The sequence below is a fragment of the Peromyscus leucopus genome, chromosome 7 (assembly GCF_004664715.2).
Source record: "Peromyscus leucopus breed LL Stock chromosome 7, UCI_PerLeu_2.1, whole genome shotgun sequence".
Lineage (NCBI taxonomy): Eukaryota > Metazoa > Chordata > Mammalia > Rodentia > Cricetidae > Peromyscus > Peromyscus leucopus.
Genome location: NC_051069.1, coordinates 19,726,953 through 19,743,813, shown reverse-complemented (window position 1 = coordinate 19,743,813; position 16,861 = coordinate 19,726,953). Strand labels below are relative to the sequence as shown.

Below are 16,861 nucleotides of genomic sequence, written 5' to 3'. Positions count from 1 at the left end.
AGGTAGAACCTGGAGCTCACTGGCTTAACTGCCAGGCTAGCCAGTGATAAGCTTAAGGTTCAGAGAGAGACCCTGCCTCAAAAATAAAGATGGAGAGTAGTCAAGGAAAGACACTTAGTTTGACCTCATGCCTCCACAGGAACAGAGACATATATATACAGGCATACATGTAAATACCACAAATATACCACACACATACACAACAATAACAACACATACACAAACAGGTTTCTTTTTAATATTTAAAAAAAAAAAAAGGCAACTGAAGCCAAATGTGGTAGTAAATGCCTACAATCTCAGCATTTGGGAAGTGGAGACCACCTAAGCTACACAGTACATTTGAAGGTAGCCTGGGCTATAAGAGACCCTATCTCAATCAATCAATGAACCAATCATTCAAGCAATAAATAACTCTTTACCATTACCATGTTTGTTTCAACATTCATTCAATAGGTAAATTAATATATCACTTCAATACATGTAAAAGTAAGTAATAAAATCTAAGTGATCTATAAGCTAGAAATAGAAAACTTCAAAATAAGGAATATCTCCTCTTAAAAAAATAAAGGCTAGAGCTAATAACATCCTTAGTATAAGTGAGAACCTTCCAGTTTTCCCACTAAAATCAAGAACAAAGCAAGGGGTGTTGGAGAAATGGCTCAGTAGCTAGCCATTCTTCCAGAGGACCTGGGTTCAATTCTCAGCACCCACATGGCAGCTCACAACTATCTGTAGCTCCAGACACAAAGGATCTGACATCCTCTTTCAATTCCCACTATCACCAGAAACACAGTACAAAGTACATACATGCAAGCAACACATCCATGCACATAAAATGGTGAAGGAAAAGAACAAAGCGGGGAACTCTGCTTTTCAATGCAGTAAAACAAAAAGAAGAAAATTAAAAGCATACTGATCGGAGGAAAAAAATAAAACTATGCTTGTTTGAAGTTAAAATGATGATCTACTTGGAAAATCAAAAGAAAGGAACAAAATGCTCCTGGAAACCATTAAAAATTATAACAAGGCTTCAGAATGCAAATATACCAAAGGCTAAGAAAGTATGAACAATATCTACATAAAGAAAACCACAAAACCCCGATGAAAGAAATCAAAGAATAATCCTAATTTTTCAGTTTCAGGGAAATTCAATCTTGTCAAGGTTCCAATCTATTTCTCATTTGATCTGCAGATTCAATGTAATACCAATACAAATACCAGCCAGTTATTTTATAGGTATCTATAAACTGATTCCAAACACAAGCTGCAAGGCTGCCAGGTTCCAACCTCAAGACTTAGTACAAAGCTGTAATAATCAACACAGTACAGTAATTGCCAAAAGGACAAATCAAGGAGAATAGAGTCCTGAAATATAGTCAACAGATCTTTGAGAAAGGAACTTCAGCAACATAAAGAAACAAAATCAGTCTTTCTAATAAATATTAGAACTGGACATGTAAACACATGAATCCTGGCATGAACCATAGGTATAACTATAAAGCAGAAAGGGGCTCAGGAGATGGCTAAATGAGCAAAGTAGTACACAAGCAGGAACACCTGAATCTGGATCTCTAGCACCAACCTGATACAATGGACATGGTCATGCACACCTGAAGCCCAGCACTGCAATCTGAGGGATGGAATCGGGGAGGGACAGACAGATCGTAGGAGCTTGCCAGCCAGCCAGCCAGGGTCAGCGAGAGACCTCATCTCAGAGAGTAAGGTAAGAAAGCATCTGAAAAGGGCATCCTGACATCCACCTCTAGTGGACACACACAAAATTTCTAGCAAAGACCACAGGAGAAAATTTAGATGGTCTCGAATATGGTAATGACATTAAATGCAGTACTAAAAGGCTAATTCATGAACACAATTCATTGACTAGAGCAGACTTCACTAAAATTGGGAGCATGAAGTTCAGGCAGTCTTCCTCTGCTCCCTAGACCACCACCAGATGAACAGCTCTGCTCTACCACACCTCCTTGCCATAACAACATAACCTTGGAAGCCAAGAGCTGAACTCCTTCTTTCCTTTAAGGTGGATCTCTCAGATACTAATCACAGTGACACCAAGAGCAACCTTCATATGAACTAGGGACTCGGAGTGACACTGATATGTCAATGAGCTCATAAATTGCAACACATCAGCAATCCGCTGGCTGCTCTCACTAGGATGTACACGTGTGGGCACATGTGGAGCAGCTATACTTTCCTTCCAATCTGCTGTCAACATGAAATTTCTTCTCCTAAGACTTTGTTAAAGTATTTTTCTCCTCTATATTAGAAGCCAGATGGTCGAATAGATGAGGAGGAAGAAGGAAGGAAGTGTAGGCAATAAGCACAGTGACATGTTCTCACGCCTAACAGCAGCACAGGAACAGCTAGCTCTTACTTGATCTCCTTCACAGGTACTTTCTTCTGGAGAAGCTGCTGCACCATCCCTTGTTCTTCTGAGGGTAGTAAAATTAATAAAGCTTCACCATCCTCTTTGTATCTAAACAAAATAAAAAATTTAAAATATATCAATACAATCTTCATATTACTATTTTGACAGTAAAATGAGTTGATGACATGAAATCAAGTTCACTTAATTAGTAAATGCTAGAAAAACCTGCTTTTAATCTTCTGTGATGTCAGAAAAGTAGGACTCCAGCTGCCTTACATCAAATTTCAATCACCTGCTACAATTCCCACTGCCTTTAAGGCTATACTTCAAAAGTAGAGCCAGCATCTAAAAAATAAGCAATTAAGCAGAATTTGTCGCAGGCCAGGATGTCACTGCTTTTGTTTGTAGCCTGGGCTGGCCTCTGGCAACAACAGGCCCAACTCCAAAGGGCAAATTTTAAAATAGGTCCATACAAATATATCAAGGACACTGCTTCCACCCAAATCTCAAGAGTATTATGACAAAACTGCTGATTAAACATGGCAGCCAAATATGCTGAAGAATCAGTTTGTCGGGAACACTGACTGACATACACACCTGTAATTTCTCAACACAGGAGGCTAAGGCAAAGGAACTGCCGCAGATTCAAGGCAGGGGTGAGCTACACAGCAAAACTGTCTCAGAAAACCAAAATATGTAAATCAATTCATCTTCCTACGGATTTTACTGATACCTTTAGAATAAAACTTTTCAGGTCAATTTAAAAAATGGGCCTACTCAGGTAAAAACCTCCAATCCTTATAACCGCCATACCGTAGCTTCAGAAATCTGTGCTGACACAGGCCCAAGCCCTCCTAAAGTACTGAAGTTGCTTGTGCTGCTGGAACACAGTTTACTAACAGTGCCCGCTGGTACACATAAGCAACAAAATAGAATCAAATGGGATATTTAGGAATTTTTTAGATACACAGAAGAAAACATAATCTCAAAGCATTCTTTACACACATGCTATAAAATCTGAGGGGCACATGTTTATAACTAAGCAAGTAACTACTTACTGAGAGGCCAGGACTCAGGAATAAACCAAACACAAAGAAGCAGGGCCCTCCCTGTCTTCAAGCAATGTAACACTCATCCTAAGAAGACAGAACAAACACATACAAGTCCAGGATTCAGGATGACAAGCAAGGAATGACAAAGGACAGCCACAGGCAACAAGCACCACCAACTCAGAAATGGAGAACAAATATTCACAAGTGCCAGAGAAAAAATATGACAGCAGATGGAATTTCAGGTAGGTCTTTAAGGGAGACAGAAAGGAGCCTACGGTGGTCTAAAAGAATGCTGTGTCATGGTAGGAGAAACCAGACACCACAAGACTGATTTAGTAAAAAGAGACCTAAAAAAAGGGAAAGGCCACAGTTGGAATACAAAATGAGCAGCAGGGAAGATGACTTAAAAAGGTACATTCGAGCCTGATTTTGCACTATCCTGAATGCCTCTCCAAGAGTCTGTAACACTGTCTGCAGATAGCATTTTATCACTGAATGTTGAAAGAAAAACTGGCTTTAACAACTTATCTAAGAGATGGTACTGTACTTTTATTGTGAAAACTAAAGGAAAGCTTTTTCTCTTACATATTAATTTTAAAACTCAATTTAATAAGGAAAAAATATATCCTTGTATGTATAGACTGAAAAAGATTAAAACATACCAAAATGTTAAGCTATCTTATTATAGATAATTTGTTAATTTTTTAAAATCATATTAATATGCCAGGCAGTAAGATCGTGAGAAAACAGACATTCTGCAAATTATTAAAAAAGCTGAATGCCTATATGAACAGGTATTAAAAAAAATCAGTAGTAAATCCCAGCACTCAGGAGACAGAGGCAGGCAGATCTGTGTGAGTTCAAGTCCAGCCTGGTCTATAGAATGAATTCCAGGACAGCCAAGGCTACATAGAGAAACCTTATCTTAAAAAACAAAACAAAACAAATCAGTAATAAAGGATTTTGATTACTAACATAGAAGCTATAAGAGCATGACAGAGAATTCTACCTAATAATCTAGATATTAAGAAGACTGTCCAGAAATAATGACACCTTAAATGAACCTTGAAGAATCAGCAGCCAGTCTAACATTAAAGGTAGAAACACAGAAAGGACAGTCAAATTTTGCAAGGAAAAAGGAAGTATTTCAAAAATAAAGGAATACTTGAATATTTTTGTCTTCACGCTTATTTAATTTTCTTGTCAACAGAAGAAATATGAATTTATAAATACTCCTTTATCTAATTACCTGTTTGGAACTAAAAAAAACTAGTTGTAAATACCTTCCTCATTGTTTAAATGCAAAATTGTATGACTCAACATTATTCATCTTCATATACTACAAAAAAATATGAGTTTAAAACATTCCCCTTTAGCCATTAGACTAAACCACACATGATGGCAGAAGTTATCATCATATAAAATAAGAAGGTGACACCCTGACCAAATAAGATAGATGACAGACATCACAGCTGCTATGTCTGCTCTCTGAGGACAGGTCAAAAGTCAGAAGACAGCCGGGTGCTGGTGGTACACACCTTTAATCCAGCACTCGGGAGGCAGAGCAGGCAGGTCTCTGAGTTCCGGGACAGCCAGGGCTACACAGAGAAACCCTGCCTCGAAACCAAGAGAAGTTGGAGAGCAAGCTGAGGGGGTGGCACGAGAGAACACAGCAGCAAAACCTGAAACAAGAAGATACACACACACACACACACACACACACACACACACACACACGTAAGGCAAGTGTATGGGCCTGTCACTGACTTAACTGAGAAGCCCTCACAGGAGAGAATTTGACTTGTGTTTTCAAAGCTCACTCTGCCTGCTGGATTGAGTAGACCATAGGAGAACAAGAGCAGAGGAAGTGTCTGAGACATGGCCAGCTCCCAAGCAGTATCAGACCCTCTCCTGCCTCTGTGCCTCTACAAGCTCTTCAATGCTGCAAGTTACAAGGATTTGCTCTGCCCTTCATTAAGCTTTTAGAATCCAGTTGTCAACACAGGCAGAAAACCATATAAGGAAGCAATTTCCTCCTAGAGAGAAAGAGACTCAGTAGAACTTTAAAATTCCCAGCTAAGTGAATTTTTTAAGAATAGGAAATTTCATATGAAAATACTGTTCCTATCACATACCTAATAACATTAATTAACATTAGACTTAATTCTTGGGGAAATTGTCTTTTCTCTATTATTTCAGTTTGTAAAAAGCTAAGGACTCTTTAAAAATTTCTCATTGATTCCGTAAACTAAGAACATTTTCTGCAAACCATGAACACTTCCCAATTTAGGAATTTTAACTAGTTTACACAGCTTCATGCTTGCTGTCAAGATGTAGACCAAAGACATATGAAATGCAAAAGCTTGGCTCTGCTGTCCCCTAGTGGAATCACATCTTACTATCTAAATTAACTCAAAATTTTGAGAACTACAAACAAGGCGAAAATGACTGAATTGAAATACAGCTAAAATGACATTTCTCTCAGTACTCTAGAACAGAAAAAGGTACATATAAACTCCCATCTTCTATCCTAGCCTCCCTACTACCTACAAACAAAAGGCTTATCTGGTGTGTGCCTACTTTCTAATTACAAATCTTCTGTGTTTTCAACTGCAAATTTTTATTTAAAATAAAAGAAGTCAAGGCTTTTGAAAAACAAAACTGCAAGCCTTAAAGACAATTGCTTTTAAGTAGCAAAATGTACCATAGGACATATCACAAAAAAACGATCTTCACTCACTTGTCTCAAAAAGGACATCATTTTGTTAATTAAGTGAATTAGGGAAATTTTTCTTTGCTATAGATCCAAAGAATTTATTAAAAATCAAAGAATCCAGTAAAATAAATGCTGAGAGGCAATAAACACCTGAATCGCCCTTTATTTTTCCTTGTTAAAGCACATATTCTCCAACTTCAGCAATTTTTCTAACAAAATCACTTTTTTGTTTGTTTGTTTGTTTTTTGAGACAGGGTCTCTCTGTATAGTTTTGGTGTCTGTCCCAGATATCACTCTAGACCAGGCTGGCCTGCCTGGCTCTGCCTCCCAAGTGTTGGGATTAAAAGTGTGCACCACCACCACCACCACCACCACCACCACCACCACCACCACCACCACCACCCGGCCACAAAATCACTTTTTTATATTTATATATGAATGTTCGATTCCAAAAGCACTTTCTGGCAACCTGGTTTTAATTACAGCCTAACACAGGATTCTAATTAGTTTCAATTTTTTAATTTAGCCTTTATTCAACCCAATTATTCAGTCTCATGGCCCAGGAAGCTTTTTCATTATCTCTAAACCCATTAACAGCCATTTTAGACCACCAGAGAAAAAAAGTAAACAACATATGCTAACCTTTTCACTGACCATACATCTGAAATAGTCAATTTAGAATGTGTTGTTTATGTACGAAGGGTCAGACTTCTACTTTAAAAGTTAATGACTGTGTTAAAAAAACACATTAAAATAGACTTTAAAATAGTATTCTCAGAGAGAGAGAGAGAGAGAGAATAGTATTCTCTCTGACTCAGCATTTCAGTGCTGTCCTAAATCTTCAGCTCCACAACTATCCAGACCCAATTTAATGCTCACCATAGCATGTTCAACTACACTGTACCAACTTCTCCAAAACTGAAAACCTGGAACACTTACCTTTCTTGAACCATTTCTTGACATACTGAAATGCTCATTAATCTCACATAGTTTCAAAATACTGCTAAATATATCCTATGAAGGAATCAGTGTCCACTTTCCACATCACACACCTGTCACAGGTGAAAGGCCTGTAAGCCATCTTCTAGTCTAATATTTTTGCAAGATACCATATACATTACTAGCCAAAAGAACAACAAAAATGCAGATTGCGTGGGTGCATGTACCAAAATTTTACAAACTACATGTTTACTAAAGGTAATTAAGTCATCAGTGAAAAGGTTTTTATCACCAGCTTCCACTAAGACTTCTCAAAAGATCTCACTGTGAAAAGTAATCAAAATGTGAACCTAGAATAGTAGGGTACACCTTCTTAGGAAACTGAAAACAGGACTGGTGAGATAGTTTATGGGTAAATGCGCCTGCCACCAAAGCCTGGAAAACTGAGCTCAGTCCCTGGAACTCAAGTAAAAGCGGAAAAGGAAAACTGATTCCCAAAGTCGTCCTCTGACCTCCAGGCATGGCATGTGTACTCACATATACATCAATCGCTTACACACTTGCACACACAATAATAGTAATTAACTATAATAAAAAATAATAGCAATTAACACAACAGTTTTGTGTCCCATTCTTCTTAATTCTCAAGAGAAAACAAATTTTAGAGGCTAGTCTATCTCACTGCAATGATATCTTCTACAGAACTCAGTCTCGACTCTTACCTCTTGTTTAAAATATATCATTAATTCCAATTCAGAGACTTCTTTTGTACCTTCTATCGTATCAACGTACTTTAAAATATGCTTGCCATTATACTACTGTCGTCTTCTTTTGTTCTTAAAAGAAACACATCTGAGTATATTTTTATTACAGTCATGTTGGATGGTGACCCATGGTGTAAATTCAAATCAATCAGAAAACACTTAGTCACTCTTAACAGTCTATGAAAATTAGGAAACAAGAAAGGAGACATTCTACTTATTAGGCTGTAGGAAACCATAAAAAACTTCTTAGTTCAGCTGAAAAAAAAAAGTCTCTACATACAAAAATATCTATTATTTTCTTCAAAGTTAGCTAAAAACAATGTGAAGGAAGGGAGGAAAGGAAGGGAAAGTCTGCAAAGAAGGAAGGATGGGAGGAAGGGAAGGGAGAGTAAGAAAGAGGAGAGAGACTCGGAGAGAGGAAGGAAGAGGGGAAGGAGTGGGCACAGACCAGGTGAAAAGATGAAGCTGGTTAGGGAAACAGTCTCTGGCCCTTATACCCGAGGATCCTCTCACCCCTGGGAAAGCCTTGAAATCAGAAGCAGGTGCTGGTCCAGTGAGATCAACACCAAAATCCATCGAAATACCAAATTACACCGTTTTGATGGCAAGGAAAACAGTAAGAAAATATACACCAAAGAAACAGTCCACCTACAGCTAATCATATTTAACATGACTTTATTATAATTAATATTTATGCTATTTACAATCCCTAACCATAATAAATACCATATTACAACAATTTTACTGGAAGGTTATTCATCTGTTTTCCATTTTTTTGTTGTTCTCTATATGTTGAATGTGCATGTTTCATGTGAGTGTGTAATGTAAAGGCCAGAGACTGCTGTTAGTGTCTTCCCCACCTGCTCTCCATCTCATTCTTGTGACCATCTCTCACTGAACCTGGAACTCATCTACTCAGCTAGACTAGCTGACCAATGAGTTCCACGGATCTACCTGTGGAACTACCAGCAGCCCTGGGAATACAGATGCATGTCACTTTCCAAGTGTTTGTACATGGGTACCAGTGACTCAAACTCAGGTCCTCATACACGCATGGCAAGCACTACAGACCTCACAGATGCTAGGACAAGAAGTCTTCCACTGAACTATATTGTCAGTCCTCTTTTAACTTCTTTCTAAAGCAAGGTCTAAATCGCCTAGCTTGCCTTAAGCTTACTCTGAAGCCCAGGCAAGCCTTGAACTTTAAGACCCATCTGCCTCAGCCTTCCAATCTCAGCTGAGAGCCACCACATCCAGATTTAATCTCTCTATTTTCTTAAGATCAATTTCTGGACCAAGAAGTATTAAGACAAAAAGAAGTACTCTAAGGCTTTTAAGAAGCATTACCAAATGAGACCCAGAAAGAGGTTAGCCATTTATAATTCTACAAGTTTACTGTGATCTCAACAGTACTAACATATTACATTATCCTTTTGATTCATTTAGATCCATTTGTAATTTAGCTCAAAATAACTGAGACTTCGTTTTATGTTCCAGACATTTTCCCCACAGCTCTTTAGCCAGCATAAGGTGCTTCAACTTGGAATATTAAAAAGAGAGAGAGAGAGAGAGAGAGAGAGAAACAAACAAATGAAAAACGTCAATGGGAGGGGCCTTTAAATCTTAATCAGAAAAGGAAATCTGTGACTCCTACCAACCCTATCCCTTACTAAACCCTATACCACAGAAAGTAAGAGTGCGACCTAGACTAGAGAAGTCAGACTGTGTGGTTCAAATCTATGCTCTTTGTATCTTCAAACATATTGTATTACTGCTTAAACACTTGATTTCTTCATCTGAAAACAGAGAAGTCATGAAGATTCAATGAGATAATGTTCAGTGAGCAGTTCTTAGAAAAGTTTAGAAGGGTAAATTAAAACAAAACACTAAAACTTCATGGACTGTTCTCAGACTGTCAACAGCCTTCAGGCTATAATTTTTTTTAATTTGTTTGCTTATTTTGCATGCATGTGTGAGAAAGCGAGCAAGAATGCCAGTCTTTGTAGAGGTCAGAAGACAACATTTTGGAGGTGGTTCTCATCTTCCCCCTGGTAAGGAAGAGGCTCTCGTTTCTGCTGACGCATTGTTACTCCAGGCTAGTTGGTTTGCAAGCATCTGAACAAACCAGCTAGCCATCTTCCCATAGGAATACAGAGGTGAGGACCCAGGGATCAAACTCAGGTTGTTAGGCTTCCATGGCAATCACTTTTATCCACTGAGCCATCTCCCTAGTCCTATCAGAAAGTTATTGACTCACAACAAAACACTAGCACTCACATACCTAATTGTTCCATTCTTTGTTTATCCACAGCTGGAGCAGAAGCAAGCTTTGTTATGAAACAGTACAAAAGCAAAGAAATGGGCCAGCACACCTACCTGGCAGTTCTACCAGCTCTGTGAATATACGTGTTAGCATCCTCTGGACAATCAAACTGAAGAACCCAATTCACAGCTGGAAAATCTACACAGAAGAAATAAGAAGGGAAAAAAAATTGTTTTCAATATCTAGCCTGCTGTACTAGAGTTATTTTACAGTATTGTGTGCCAAGATTTCCTATCACATCTCACTAACAAAACTTTATTAAAAATAAAATCGGTTGTATTAACCAAGAAATTATAAACATTTCTCTACTCTGACAAAGTGAACTAAAATTACATAACTTCTTTCTGAAACAGAAGAGATAGTGCTTTGTGACGACAATGAGGTGCCCTGATGTTTAATGACCTAAAGCATCACTCTATATTATAGGGTCCCAGTAAACTGGTTTCTGGGACTGAGGACATGGTTTAATTTGGCAAAGTACCTGTCACTCAAACATGAGGATCTTAATTTGGATTCCCATTACTCGTATTAATAAAAATGTTTTAATTCAGGAATAGAAGCCCTTTCCTCTTAACTCCAGCACCAGGGAGGCAGGGGTTAGAAGATATTTGCTGGCTAGCTGTTTTAACAGATTCTGTGAACTACAAATTCAGTGAGCTACTATATATCAAAAATAAGGTGGAAAGCATAGAAGACATTAGACATCGCCTCTAGCCTCCACACTCTGCACACACATGAACATATACATGGACACACAGACACAAAAAATAATAAAAATAAGTAAGATTTTAAAATTTTTAAATATTTTTTTAATTCACATAAAGCTTTACTTTTCTGGCTAGTACTACCTCCTAATAAACTGATAAGCAATTATACACCCTATATTTCTGAATACTGCAAGTTTTATTTCATTTCCAAAGAAGCCTGTTCTCAATTTCTCAGAACGAACTATACTCACTTATAGGGTTTGCTACAAGGATTTCTAATGATAACAAGAAAATTTATTTTTGCCTTACATTTTTTTCAGTTTTTTGAGACAATATTTCTCTGTGTAGCCCTGCCTTCCTGGAACTCACTCTGTAGACCAGGCTGGCCTCAAACTTAAAGATCAGTCTACTTCTGCCTCCCAAGTGCTGGGATTAACGGCATAGACAACCAGCACCTGGCATGATAAGTTTTTTTTTTTAACAAAAAAAAAAAAAAAGAAAGAAAGAAAAAAATCACTCTAAGAGGGCCAAAATGACAAAGACAATCACTTTAAAATAATACTTCTCAGCTGTGAGTGGTTATACACACCTTCAATCCCAGCACTTGGGATTTCTGTGATTTGAGGCCAATCTAGTCTACAAAGCTAGTTCTAGACCAGCTAGAACTACAGAGTGAGACCCTATCAAAAAAGAAAGTAACTGCTGAAGTACGGTAGTGTGTTGACCTACCGTGTATGTATGCTTGTGACAGACCATAATTAATTACACAGTAAGTGGCTGAGGAATTCAGGTTACTAGCTCTCTGTCACCTCTACCTCACCCTACCCCACAAAGTTACAAGGTGCATATCACCACAGTACCTTTTTAAAATAAAATTAAATATGTTAAATACAGTGTCATTAAAAATCAGAAGGACTGATCAAAAAATGGATTTCACTGATTTTTCTTGTGAAATTTCAGTTTTAAACTTTGAATCCTTTCATCTTCCTTTGATGACTACGGAGGCTCTTCAGGATTATGATTTAATTATCAGGAAACATAGCAAAGCTCACAAGAGATGCAAATACTACACAAAGTTTCACTGTCATCTGTCATGTTTATCAACTTACCAATTTACTAATGTCTCTCACAAGATCTGAGACTCAGAGTTGCAGAAAAACACCCTACAAGTAAATATATTTGCCACGACCACAGAAATGGCACTCCAGCTAGTTTGCTTACCCAATCCCCTGGCTGCAATGTCAGTAGCAAACAGCACCGCAGCCCTCTTTCGGACAAACTCGTTGTAGACCTCCATTCTTCTCATCTGCTGTTGCCGGCCGTGGAGAGCAAGAATAGAGATGCCCGGGCGCAGCCGGCAGAACACCCTGTACAGGTACTGAACCTGGGCACAAGCAGAAGGGTAAGTATGGTCCTCTGAACGGAGTACAAATTTCACCAACTGTCAGTTTTTTAGAAGAAACATAATCGAGAATTAAAGTCTTGAAACATTTTTGCTCACATATTTTCTAAAAGAATTTTAATTTCCAAAAATTTAAAAAATCTCAACTACTAAAAATATAATTTGAAAAAAAAGAAAAAACTGTTCTTAGATTTTTAAGTCACCCAAATTCTTTCCAGTTTTGAATAGCTGTAAGAATATAACTTCTATAAAACTGTATTTTTAATTAAACAGTTTTATCATATACATATCCGGGAGATTCTAAATAGTAAAGCTATGGGAAACACGTGAAGAACTCTTAACAGAAGTAAGCTTTGTCCCCTTCCCTCCTGAAACTTTCCTTTCTATCTCCTGACCTCACAGAACTGCAGCTTAGAACTAAGCTTGAAAGTCTTTTATTACTCACATTGTAATTCATAAATTTCTACAACAAAATGTCCTCAAGTTGTACTTTTATTTCCTATAGCAACAGGCTGTACTAGCCTTCTCCTCTGACTGAGCACTTAGCTGACCTCCTTCCTGAAAACATAGGACTTAATAACTTAGACATAAACAAAATTTTGTTATAAATATATTTCAGTGTATAGGCCTAAAGGAGTTAACTATTGTTTTAGTTTTATTTCTTTACTAGGTACTTACTACTAACTGGATACTGTTAGACTGCAGCAGAATTCAACATTATTTCTAACACATATTAAGAAAATTTCTTCACATAAATTAAAAAGAAAATGCACCCAAAGGAAACAACTTTTTGAACTATAAAAATGCCAAAACCACAATAAAAGATGACTATAATGCAAAAACCCCTGAAATGTACAACTTGTTACTAATCATAAGTGTTTTCACTTTACCAACAGCAAAACTCTATATTAGAACACAGGTCTGCCCCTAAACACATAAACTGCATTACTTCTAAAGGGAATTATGTGTCACCTTCCTTTCTGGACGAACCACTGCTGTTTTATTATTACTTCTATGTTCTTTAATACTCTAGAACCAGGGAAGCTCTGATTCTAACACATTATACCAGTAATATCAGGAATAATGGACTCATGCCCTTTTATTGTAAAGATACACAAAGGGGCAACAATGAAAAGGGAGATGGTAAAGGCGAATCTGCAGGCCACAGATGCACTGAGGCAAGTTAGTTTTAAGAAAAACACATACAGATATTCAATTAAATTACTTCAAGAAAACTTTCTACAATCTGACTCTCTTAAATGAAGAATGGGCTTCGATTCCTGTTCTTTAACAGGCCAGCTGAAGTGGAAGGTAAGTGTGGCCTAAAACCTTATGGAGTCTAAGATTGGACTTCTCTAACGAAAAGGCATTAGAGGATTTTAGGCAAATCAGTAACACATTCTAGTGGCCACTTCCCAAGGACTTCTGGCTAACGTAGAGAATCTAAAAAAATGGGGAGAGCAAATAGGAGGCAAACAGAAAGTTAAGCATGGTCCAAACTGTACTGGAGCATGGGAGATGACAAGAAGGTATAAAGCTAACGAATTACCAATAACATCACTATGGATGAAAAGACAGGAATTAAGGATTACAAAAATAGAGAAAAGTTGGGGGAAGCATATCTGGGAACAGCAACTCTTACATTGTTATTTGAGAGGTTTCTACATACAAGTGGATAGATAGTCTCAGCAGGGGAGCTCAGTAAAGAAATCGGGACTTGAGATGTAGATTCTGCAGTTCACAGCATACAGACTGCATTCACACCATGAAAGTCATAAAGCATACTAAGAAAAGGGGGCAGAAAAGAGATCAGATGTACTCAAAATCCCAGCAAACAGAGGAAAAACCCAGCAAAGGTAGTTAAAATAGATCAAGCAACAGGGTAGAAGAAAGACAGGTTAATAATGAGTATACAGTCAAAATTTTAAGAGAGAGGAAATGCTTCTGCAAGGACAAGTAAGATGAAAACTGAGAACTGAGCACAAACTGGAAAGTTGTATCCTTTAAGAGCTGACTGAATAGAGGGCTAAGAACAGAACAGAAGGTAAAGAAGTCGATTCAACTAGTAGAAATAAGTCTTTAGGAGGCATTGCTGTGAAGTACAGAAAAAGGCAGGAACATTGGGTTTGCTTTTAATTCTTAGTATAGAAAATTAGCAACAAAAGGTAGGGAGAAAAATGGGCAAGACAAAGGGACATTTGTGCAGAAGACAGCCTAGAACACACAGGGTTGGTCACTGGGATAGTGAATCTTGATTAGCAACTTGATTAGATGGAGAAGATTAATAAAGCACACACACATACCCCATACAGCTATGAGGGCTTTTCCAGACAGGACTACCCAAGAGGAGGGAACTAAACGTGGAGGGGCATCTGGAGCAGGCCTTCTTTCTCCACTCCCTGGCCACCATGACACGAGCTGCTCTGCTCAGTCATGCACACCCCCAGGACAAACTGAGACCTCTGACAGCACGGTCTAAATTAATTCTTCCCTAAAGGCAATTCTATGAGGCATTCTGTCCTGTGGTAAAGTCTGACTGATACACTGACGGGCAAGCACAGACAATTAACTACTATGGTGAGAAGAAAGGCAGAGTAAGAATAAAAACAACTCTGTATATTATTTCTTATTCTCTAGTACCAAACCCAACTCTTCCCTAGGAGGTATAAAACTCTGAAATATGTCCTAAGAATACCTGAAATCATTCTTTACACAGAAAAATTAAAGGCTTCATGGCACAGCCATATCTGAAAGAATGGCAGAAGTCATAAAGCCAGCACAGCTGCTTGACAAAGATCCAGCAAAGCTGAGCCACATGATGGCTGCCATGCCTCCTTTGGCTTTCATCTAAACCCGTTACATACTTGGGCAGTTTTAATATCTGTACAATTTGGGGATGTTGGATTGATGGAAAATTCCTTATGAGTCATTTCTCCCAGGAATGCTGCTTCTAAGCTTATCCAGGAAAGTCCTGAACATACTATCCCCCCACCCCACCCCACTTTGAGAAACATATCCTTATCTACTTGAAGGTCTTCCTTACGCCTTGGAGGTTGTGACACATAAAGAAGCCAGAGGTCTCTTTATGAGGCTATGAGACATTCATGAAACACCTGTCCCCTACTTACACTGGAACAAGATATTCAAAACAAAGTAAACTTTAAAAGGTCAACAAGATTCAGTGGGCTAGAGGAATTGTCCACAGTTCAGATTACAAGCCTCTTCCCATTGTACACTCAGACAATTATGTGGCATGCAACTCTGCCCTACATAGAGACATATCGATGAGCAAAGTATGGAGTGGAAAGATGATGAAAGTATGAGATGTTAGGACCTCCCTCTCTTAGAAGTTAGCTCATGTAGAGCCACTATAATGTCATATGACCAAGGAACAACAGAATGCCAGGATTAGACATATAGGCAAATTCTATAAAGATATAAATGTGAACATTGATTGTATTATGCCAGAATTTGAATAACTGCAGCAGCTTTAGCCTGAGGATTTTTCCTGGGCACTCTGACCATTAAGAGTTAATAATACACTGCTTGAGACATGGCAAAATGCCCAGGGTGGTTGAAGATTTTGTTTTAGTCTTGTGTCCTTGAAGCAACCAAAGCAAACAGCTTGAGCACAGACTGTCATATGCCTCTAGATTCTCAAAAATTGGGTCATGGGGGTTAATGAGTAAGAATGATAACACTGTTTATTAATGATATCAAAACTTGAGGGAAAATGATTGGAAATGATAACTCTGTTCTGTCATAGTTTATTAGTGATGACTAAAAGATGGGCAAAAGGAAGTGAAACAAATGTCCAAAACCAAAAATGATATGATCTATGTTTTGGAACATCATGAATGTATCCCTGCTAACTAAATTCTGTATAAATAAACACTCTGGCTGCTAGTCAGCCAGGCTACAAGATTCTCCCGACCACCATGGCCTGGCTCACTTCCTACTTCCTCCGACTCCTTAGCCCCTCTGCAGGACCCATCCACCGCCAGGGATGGCTCCCGGCAGCTTCAGTAGACAACAGAAACAGACCTCTTCTTTTCCCACAAGTTAGAGAGAAACTCACCTACATATTTAGCATGCTAAGCTACTACATCAGCAATAAACCTAGAGTTTATTATATGTCATCATCAGGAATCTTAAATATACAGAGAAAGTAGTATATAAATCAACCATGAGCTCTTCTTAAGGGAGAACAAATATACTTCTCTGAATCCCTTACTCCTAGTCCAAGGCTGATTTTCATCAATTATTTATTAACTAAATAAGGACATTGACAAAATATTGCAGAAAGTTTTTTTTTTTTTTTTTAAGGACAACTGATCCTAAAAGGATCCTAAAAAGGACTTTCAGGTATAACAATTCAAATTTGCCTTAAAAAGCACCAACTATTTACCCAGAGGCAGGGTAAAGGTATGTAGGGTAAACATTGCAAAAAGAGATGACCATGAACAAAGATTTGAGGCACAGATAAAAAGGAATATTCAGTTCCATATTCTTGGAGGGAAAAAGAATTGTCACATTATAAAAGCCTCATCTTAGTCTAGCTAAGTTCCTTCT

The 16,861-nt window shown here is 38.0% G+C and overlaps 1 protein-coding gene across 1 annotated transcript in view; it reads right to left on the bottom strand.

The window, feature by feature from the left end:
• Positions 1–16,861, bottom strand: part of Ddx10 (DEAD-box helicase 10) — a 184,145-nt gene that overhangs the window by 143,329 nt on the left and 23,955 nt on the right. Inside the window, exons 8-10 of the mRNA XM_028864955.2 lie at positions 12,109–12,271; positions 10,234–10,318; positions 2,393–2,494 (exon numbers count right to left, since the gene is read on the bottom strand). Of these exons, the coding sequence (XP_028720788.1) occupies positions 2,393–2,494; positions 10,234–10,318; positions 12,109–12,271 (350 nt within the window). The remainder of the gene's footprint in view (positions 1–2,392; positions 2,495–10,233; positions 10,319–12,108; positions 12,272–16,861) is intronic.